The following is a 9,047-nucleotide window of genomic DNA, read 5'->3' as shown; positions in this document are numbered from 1 at the left end:
AAGTAGCTGGGACTACAGGCTCACGTCACCACGCCCGGCTAGTTTTTGTATTTTTTATAGAGACGGAGTTTCGCAAATTGCCCAGGCTGATGTTGAATTCCTGGGCTCAAGCGATCTGCCCTCCTTGGCCTCCCAAAGTGCTGGGATTAGAGGTGTGAGCCACCAAACCTAGCCTAAAATCTCTTTTAAAGAGCAAATAGTTCAAATATGATGTATGCTGTCCTAATCCCTACTAATCTGGTTGATCTTCAAGAAATGAGTTTATATTCGTCTGGCATTTACTGCCGTTTATCCGGCAGGTATTTCACTAAATCTCAATTATTCCTCACAGCAATCCAACAAGGATTATCATTTTCCTTCTTCAAATGAGGAAACACATTTAGGATAGGTTAAAGTCTCTCAGCTAACAACTGGCAAACCAGTAATCAATCTACAGCTAGGTGCCTCCAAATTTGTGCTCCTAGACGCATCCAAATATATGTATTTGACTCTCTGTATTAATGACAGGTAGTTCAGATTTCGGTTTGCTACATATGCAGGAGTGCCAGATACTCAGTGCAAACAAGCAACACACAAGTAGTGCAGAATCTGAGCATTTTAGCATTTTTGAGTTGAAAGGAAACTTTCTTCCACACTATTTACCACATACAGCTTCCTTCACAGAGCTGGCCCTCAATCAAGCAAATCAAGAGTCACTCCATTTGCTTCTCTTTCTTCTTTGAGTACCCAGAACCCAGAGCCAGAATTGCCACCCAGTTGCAGAAACCGTTCTTTCCCTTTTTAATTCCAGATTTGTACTTTCATATTTTTATTTTTTTGAGACAGGGTCTCACTCTATTGCCCAGGCTTGAGTGCAGTGGCACAACCACAGCTCACACCAGTCTGTCTCTCAGGCTCCATATTTTTGTTAAGTGGCTTCTTGTGCATATCTTTTTTTGTTTTGTTTTGTTCTCTTTTTATTTGAGATGGAGTCTCGCAATGTTACCCAGGCTGGAGTGCAGTGGCGCGATCTCCGCTCGCTGCAACTTCCGCCTCCCAGGTTCAAGGGATTCTCCTGCCTCAGCCTCCCGAGCAGCTGGGATTACAGGCGCCTGCCACCACACCAGCTTATTTTATTATTTTATTTTATTTTTTGTATTTTTAGTAGAGAAGGGGTTTCACTATGTTGACCAGGCCGGTCTTTAACTCCTGACCTCGTGATCCGCCCGCCTCGGCCTCCCAAAGTGCTGGGATTACAGGCGTGAGCCACAGCACCCGGCCTCTTGTGAATATCTTTAAAACACCTCCACAACCAGCAAAGTACCCTGGCACATAGCGTTCAAAAAACACTGGACAGGATAGTGGTCGAACGGATCCAAACAATAAACTGGTAGCGTGGAGTGTTGGTTCTACTAGTCTAATCCTCTAATTTTGTGCCTTTCTGTGCGAAGTGAGAATGCTTAACCTCGGGGCTGTGCTCAGGCAACACACGATCCTAGCCAGGGTTGCGGCGGACCTCCTTCCGCGGGCCAGGTACTGGGGGCCAACGCAGCACGCGCGGTCCGGCCCTTCCCAGCCCGCCGGTAGCGGGAACGGAACGCGCGGTGCTGGCTGGGCCTCGATGCGCACCGTAGCGACTGCCCGAGAAGGCGGGGCTCGGAATTCACCCCGCCCCACTCCCTGTCTAAGGCGTGAGGCTACGAGCGTTCGGTTGTGGGTGCTTCTCTTGGCTCCGACGGCCTGTAGTGATGGGGCAGGAGCCGCGGACGCTGCTGCCCTCCCCCAACTGGTACTGCGCCCGCTGCAGCGATGCCGTGCCCGGGGGCCTCTTTGGCTTCGCCGCGCGGACCTCTGTCTTCCTTGTCCGCGTAGGCCCGAGCGCAGGCGAGAGTCCTGGGACACCCCCGTTTCGAGGTAACTCACCACCCTTGGGCTCGAGACTTCCTGCCCTTTCTGCGCTCCCAAGAGGCGCCGAGTGGATGTCTCCAGCCACCCCGTTTTCTACAGCTAAGGAAACTGAGGCTCAGGCTGGGAGGAGAGGCAGCCCACAGTCACTAAGCTGAGTTGCTTCTGGTCTCCAGCATGAGCTACACCATGCTGTGGCCCAGCGGTCCCGCCTCTTGGAGCTTCCACGTGGGACCGCTTGCTTACTTAGCCTTTCATAGTCCCGGCCATTTATATGGCTCCCCCGCCCATCCCGGTGCGCGCCAGCCCGCCGGGAGCTTTCCTGGGGTTGGGGTTTGACTACAGCTGCAGGCCCTAAGCAAGATCCTGCAACGTGTGGCATTCCTTACTGTAAGATGAGTGGGTTAAACCAGATGCTTTCAGGCTCCAAACTAGGCTTTGATTGTGCCTTAGGATATGACGTACCAGGTAATTTATTCTGGCCACATCTAAATAAAAGCCACTTTCACATTATTTGAGCTACTTTCCAGTTTGTGAACTAAGCAGAGCAAAGAATATCAACATTCATTTCACAGTTGAGAAGCTGAGGCTCAGAGGTTTGTTCGAAGTCACGTGGCACAGCCAATATCAGCACTTAGGAATTCTGATTGTAAGTCCTTCGGTTTTCAGTTATACCATGGGTTAAGTAACGCCAAAGCATCTGCTCACTCATCATCCAACAACAGTATGATTCTGCCAGGAACCTTGGATAGCACTTGGATTAACCTAGCGTCTGTTTTTGCTTGAAGTCATAGGAGAGTTGGTGGGACACACTGAAAGGGTCTCCGGCTTCACATTTTCTCATCACCCTGGTCAGTACAACCTCTGTGCCACCAGCTCCGACGATGGAACTGTGAAAATATGGGATGTAGAGACAAAAACAGTTGTGACAGAACATGCACTCCATCAGGTACCATGGCTTACTGGTTTCTCAGAACGTTTTTATATATCTGTGCTAAGGGGTTCTTCTGTTGCAAGCTAGTTTTGCTAGCTCATCTGTGCAAAGTAACTTGTAATTGTGTTCATTAATTAGATAAGAAACCATATTGTAAGATGTCTCAACTTTTTTTTGAAAGGAGATACATACAAACCGGAGGTTGGCAAACTGCTTTTGTAAATAGGTTTTGTTAGAATACAACCACACTAATTCATTTAAGCATTGTCTATGACTGCTTTCATGCTACGAGAGTTGAGTAGTTGCAACAGACATGGTATGGCCCACAAGGTCTAAAACAGTTACCCTCTGGTTATTGATATAAATGGACTCCTGATATAGATTGTCAATGCGTGAATGAAACTCATTTCTAAGCTATGTAGTTACTTGATATACCTACCTTTTGAGAGAAAAAGGAAAAGGCTTACCTAATCTTTGTAAGAACTTTGCATTAAGCTATTAAAAAAATTTTTAATGATTGTTTGATTCCCAGTAGTCTAAATCTTCCCACCATTTTGTTAATACCATGTTGTTAAACAAGTACTACTAATAAGTATTAACTACTTTTAATGTATATATGTAGCATTATGCTGGTTTGTGATACAAGTTAAAAATTAAGTAAAACTTGAGCATTGACAACAAATTTTTGTTTTGTTTTAAAGCATACAATATCAACATTACATTGGTCTCCTCGAGTAAAGGACTTAATAGTATCTGGGGATGAAAAAGGAGTAGTTTTTTGTTACTGGCTTAACAGAAATGACAGCCAGCACCTCTTTATAGAACCCAGGACAATTTTCTGTCTTACTTGTTCACCTCATCATGAAGATTTAGTAGCCATTGGGTAAGTACTGTGCCATCTGTATTGATGATTTTTGTTTGTTTATGATCGTGTTTTGCATGTTCTTTATCTTCTTCTGTCCTTTTATTCCACAAAGGAAACCATCTACAGATGTTAACCACTCCCCCTGAGCCCTTGGCATCATTTATTCCTCCAGGTCCTTACTGTTTCTGCCCCTCCCTCTTTTTTTGTTTCCTTGGTTTCCATGGTACTGTACTTTCTTGGTTCTTCATCTCTAACTCCTCCAGTCAACCTTTAAATGTAGAAAATGCCCTCTTTCACCTTTTTCCCTTTCTCTACTGCCTTTTGATATCACATGAACTCCCAGGTGTCAGATGACTTTGCTGGGTCTCTCTAGTTCTGAGCGCTCCCTCTAGATTGGGAAAGTGATATGGCATTGGGATCTGTTTCCTCATTGATCACCAAGGTTGTTTCACATGATCCCCGTTTCCTTCACCATTTCATGTACTTCTCATTGAAAGATGTCCATTTTCTCTAATTTGAAGACTTAAGCAATTTCCCTAGAATGTTGAAGGAGAAATTCTGACTGGAGTGAATTTGAAAGACTGGGGGCTAAGGTAATAGAGTTATACAAAGAGACAAGAACTCTTTCACAAAGTTTGTTGTAAAAATGTGCATAGACATGAAGCCAGAGGGGATAGATGGGGTCAAGGGAGTATTAAATGGGAAATACGGGGACCTGTTTTTATGCTGATGGAAGTAAGGCTTGAAAAGAGGAAGAGCTAGTTGCAGGAGTAAACTGTGATAAATGCAGGGGTGATGCTGAAAAGTCAAAAGGGGATTGGATTCAGATGACAAGAAGAAAGAACAGCTGGGAATATAGAAATAGGTGCAGGTAGATTTGTAGATGTGTTTGGAAGAAGAAAGTGTTCCATTCTGGGATTTCTGATTTTCTCAGTGTGGCATAAGTCAGAGGGATAGTCAAGTTCAGCATGGGGTTGAAACTGGATATGCAAAGAGGTATGAAAATGGTCAAAGAGAATAGGAAAATGAATGTACTAAGGAAAATTGTAGGCCCAGTGTTCACTGTTGAGTGGCAAACAAAGAATCGTGACTCTAAATTTAAAGTAAACCCAAACTGTTTGAGAAAGGAGATAGTTGGATTCAGCCAGGTTTGGGGCTTTGTGGAGTAAGTACTCTTGAGAGAGAAGGAGACGGGAAGTATGGGTAGTTTTAAAAGTTAGTGATAAGGCGCAGCGGCTCACACCTGTAATCCCAGCACTTTGGGAGGCTCGAGGCGGGCGGATCACCTGATGTCAGGAGTTCAACACCAGCCTGGCCAACATGGTGAAACCCCATCTCTACTACAAATAAAATATTAGGCCAGGCACCGTGGTGCACCCCTGTAATCCTAGCACTTTGGGAGGCCAAGGCAGGCAAATCACCTGTGGTCGGGAGTTCGAGACCAGCCTGACCAACATGGAGAAACCCCGTCTCTACTAAAAATACAAAATTAAGTGTGGTGGTGCATGCCTGTAATCCCAGCTACTCGGGAGGCTGAAGCAGGAGAATCGCTTCAACCCGGGAGGCGGAGGTTGTGGTGAGCCAGGATTGATACATTGCATTCCAGCCTGGGCAACAGGAGCGAAACTCCATCTCAAAAAAACAAACAAAAATTAGCCAGACGTGTTGGTGCACACCTGTAATCCCAACTACTCAGGAGGGTGAGGCAGGAGAATCGCTTGAACCTGGGAGGTGGAGGTTGTGGTGAGCCGAGATTGCACCGCTGCGCTCCAGCCTGGGCAACAGAGCGAGACTCTTATTTAAAAAATAATAATAATAATAAAGTCGATGATAGTGATGGATCATGAAATCTGTGCTGCATTGGGTTGGCGGAAGTATGGAAAGACAGGTGTGGGTGAGTGATAGTGATAGTGAAAATGGAAGAGGACTGGATCGGCAGTCTCTTAAAGTGGGAGCAGCGTTGCAGTAGAGTTGCTAGAGAGGATTAACAGAAAGGTAGTAGGCAGGGGTCAGGGGAGGATCTTCAGAATAGTATTATTCCCAGAAAGCTTGATTCAGATTTCTAAATAGCTTGATCTGTTGACAATTAGGTTGCATAACTTGGCAGTTTTCAAAGTCCAGCTCTTCAAAGGTTGACATACTCTAGTATGTCTTTCTTTTTAAAAAAATTAAATAAAGCTGTGCTGGTGTTCTTCCCTGTCAAATGCTCTAAACGTGTAGGGAGTGTGAATAGGTACAACAACTTTGTAGAATGCAGTTTTGTACTTTCTAATAAAGATGCATGTATCTTAACATCCTGGCAGTTCTATTACTGGGCATCAAACCTGAAATTGTCTTAGACATGTACCTGAACATTAATAGCATTTTTTTTTGTTGTAAAAAATGGAAGCCCTTCAAAAGGAAAATGAATAAACTTTGATGTATTCACACACTGCAGTACTAATACAATAGTGTAATGACTGGCCAGGAACTAGAGTTACGTGTATCAACATGGATGACTTACAAACAGAATGAGTGAAAAAAACAAGCTGCAGGAAAACAGATGATAGCATTTATATGCAGTTTTAAAATATGCAAAATCTATATCTTATTTAGGAATATATACAAAGAAAGGCTAGAAATGATATAACACAATTCACAAATAGAGTTTGACCTCTGGGTAAAGGAAGAAAAGGAGAGGAGATCTGGCAAGGAGAGAGGTTTGATTGAGGTGGAATGTACAGAGGACTTCAGCTCTATTGGTAATTATTTTTCTTCGGCAGGGTGGTAGATTACTTTTTTTATGTATCTGAACTAATTCATTTTTAAAAAGCTATTAGAATTTCTCAGTTTCTTCTGAATTCATAAAATGACAGCCTTGGAATATACAGGTCTAGAGTGTAGAATTCTGCAACTTTTGTTAAGTTCACAGTTAAAAAAAGTAGTATCACTTATAAAAAAGAGATTATTTTCCAGTGCACTAGGATAAAATTATCTCTAATTAGAAGAGTTGGCCGGGTGTGGTGGCTCATGCCTGTAATCCCATCACTTTGGGAGGCCCAACACAGGTAGATTACTTGAGCCCAGGAGTTCGAGACCAGGCATGAGCAACATGGTGAAACCCCACCTCTGCAAAAAAAATTCAAAAATTAGCTGAGCATGGCATGCACCTGTAGTCCCAGCTACTCTGGGAGGCTGAGGTGGGAGGATTGCTTGAGCCTGGGAAGTCAAGGCTGCAGTAAGTGGTGATTGTGCCACTGCACTCCAGCCTGGACAACAGAGAGGGGAAAAAAAAAAAGAAGAGTTGCTGGACCCTTGCAAAACCTGCGAAAGTTCCCTTAGAACAAAATCATGGTCCACTGTGAGCTTTGTACCATGCAACGTACATAGAATTACCTACTGCCAAGAGTTTGATCCTAGAGAGAAGGGTTTTAACAAAACCAGGAGACATAAGGTGAGCACATTTAAAAAAGGGAAGAAACAAAATTATTTTTTGTCCTCTTCCCTCCTCCGCCACCCCAAATGCACCTAACTTTAAGGAATACGCCAGTGGTAACTCTAAGCCAAAATGTTTGCTAGAGACTCTGTTCTGTCTTCATTTTTTTAGTAATATTTCTAACTCTTGTTTTTTAGCTACAAGGATGGCATAGTGGTGATAATTGACATCAGTAAGAAAGGAGAAGTTATTCATAGGCTTCGAGGCCATGATGATGAAATCCACTCCATAGCCTGGTGTCCCCTGCCTGGTGAAGATTGTTTATCTATAAACCAAGAGGAAACTTCAGGTAGAGATGGTTTAAGGGAAGGTTCAGTACTCTCGAGGCCTGAAGAGCAGAGCGGGTACAATTATATCATTTTATCTGTTGTCTATTTATTTACTTATTTTTGGAGACAGAGTTTTGCTCTTGTTGCCTAGGCTGGAGCGAGATCTGAGCTCACTGCAACCTCCGCCTCCCAGGTTCAAGCGATTCTCCTGCCTCAGCCTCCCAAGTAGCTGGAATTACAGGCATGCGCCACCATGCCCAGCTAATCTTGTATTTTTAGTAGAGACAGGTTTCTCCATGTTGGTCAGGCTGGTCTTGAACTCCCGACCTTAGGTGATCCACCTGCCTCAGCCTCCCAAAGTGCTGGGATTACAGGTATGAGCCACTGTGCCCGGCTGAATTATATCATTTTAATTATACATAAAACTTCAAATTTTATAGTTCAGACCTATGAAAGAGATAGCTAAGTTTTGGGAACTCTTGCAAACTAATTTTTTTATATTAGTGCGTGTTTAATGCAAATTAAAAGCAAAATTGCTACCTATCTCATAGAAGAAGCTGAAATTACCAATGGGAATGCTGTGGCACAAGCTCCAGTAACAAAAGGCTGCTACTTAGCCACTGGAAGCAAAGATCAAACCATTCGAATCTGGAGCTGTTCTAGAGGCCGAGGTAAGATTGATCTTTCCTTTGTGATGTAACCTATGTTGATCTGGTGGAAGTAGAGGGTTTTTTGTTCTGTCTTATTGTCCTGTGGGTGTGTCATCTATCTGAGAGCAGTTCTTCACTTTTTGGTCTAGAATTCTGCTTCCTCATTTGAGCCTGGGCTAGAACTCTCTATTCTCTCAACATCTGGCCTTAGAGATGAGTATTTCCCATGCACTCCAGAAGAAGACAAGGACCTCTTGCTTTATAGAAGGGTTACTATTTGGCATGGAGAGCAGAATATTTGTAATAAAAACAGGAGTATTAGAACATGATATGGCCTAGGCCAGGAGAATGGAAAAGATCTCAAGAGTTAGAGCTTCTAATGCACAAATGCAGAATAACATACACCCAGCCTAGAATTATGTGTAAAAGCTCATTTTGTCCAAATTATAGAGCCCCTCAATCATTTAGCTTTCCCAGATTTCTCTTTGAACAGAACTTTTCTCGTTAAGTTTAAAAATTAGGAGAAACTCTAGGCATAATGAATATTTATAGTATAGTAGAGAATATAACCTTTATAGTAAAAAATCTTGCTTTTCTCTTTCTAGCGGGCTTCTCCATTTTATTTTTTTTCCGCAGTTTTTTAAGTTGTGGTGGAAAATATAACATTTGCCATTTTTATCACTTTTAAGTATACATTTAAGTGGTATTAAGTATACCCTAAAGTTGTGCAACTGTCACAACCACCCATCTCCAGAGTTCTACTCTCCATTCCCCCCCCCCCCCCCCCCGCCCGCCCAGGCCCTGGCAGCCATCGTTCTGCTTTCTGCTCTATCATTTTGACTACTCTTGAGTATTTTCTTTGAGTGAAATTATACATATGATATGTCTTTTTGTGATTGGCTTATTTCACTTAGCATATATCCCTGAGGTTCGTTGATGTTGTACCGTATGTCAACATATCCTTTCTTTC

General features: G+C 43.3%; 1 protein-coding gene across 3 annotated transcripts in view; it reads left to right on the top strand.

Annotated features, from left to right (window-relative positions):
• The first annotated feature begins 1,643 nt into the window (after positions 1 to 1,643).
• Positions 1,644 to 9,047, top strand: part of GEMIN5 (gem nuclear organelle associated protein 5) — a 51,364-nt gene continuing 43,960 nt past the window's right edge. The window contains exons 1-5 of one of the 3 annotated variants that reach the window (XM_033180713.1): positions 1,644 to 1,893; positions 2,673 to 2,833; positions 3,520 to 3,701; positions 7,296 to 7,447; positions 7,982 to 8,098. In XM_033180713.1, the coding sequence (XP_033036604.1) occupies positions 1,728 to 1,893; positions 2,673 to 2,833; positions 3,520 to 3,701; positions 7,296 to 7,447; positions 7,982 to 8,098 (778 nt within the window). In that variant the 5' untranslated portion in view covers positions 1,644 to 1,727. Of the gene's footprint in view, positions 1,894 to 2,672; positions 2,834 to 3,519; positions 3,702 to 7,295; positions 7,448 to 7,978; positions 8,099 to 9,047 lie in introns of all 3 variants that reach the window. The other 2 variants (XM_033180715.1, XM_033180712.1) reach the window with 2 other exon arrangements.

This window comes from Trachypithecus francoisi, unplaced genomic scaffold, assembly GCF_009764315.1.
Source record: "Trachypithecus francoisi isolate TF-2019V2 unplaced genomic scaffold, Tfra_2.0 Lachesis_group2, whole genome shotgun sequence".
Lineage (NCBI taxonomy): Eukaryota > Metazoa > Chordata > Mammalia > Primates > Cercopithecidae > Trachypithecus > Trachypithecus francoisi.
This window is presented reverse-complemented; position numbering and strand designations above follow the sequence as displayed.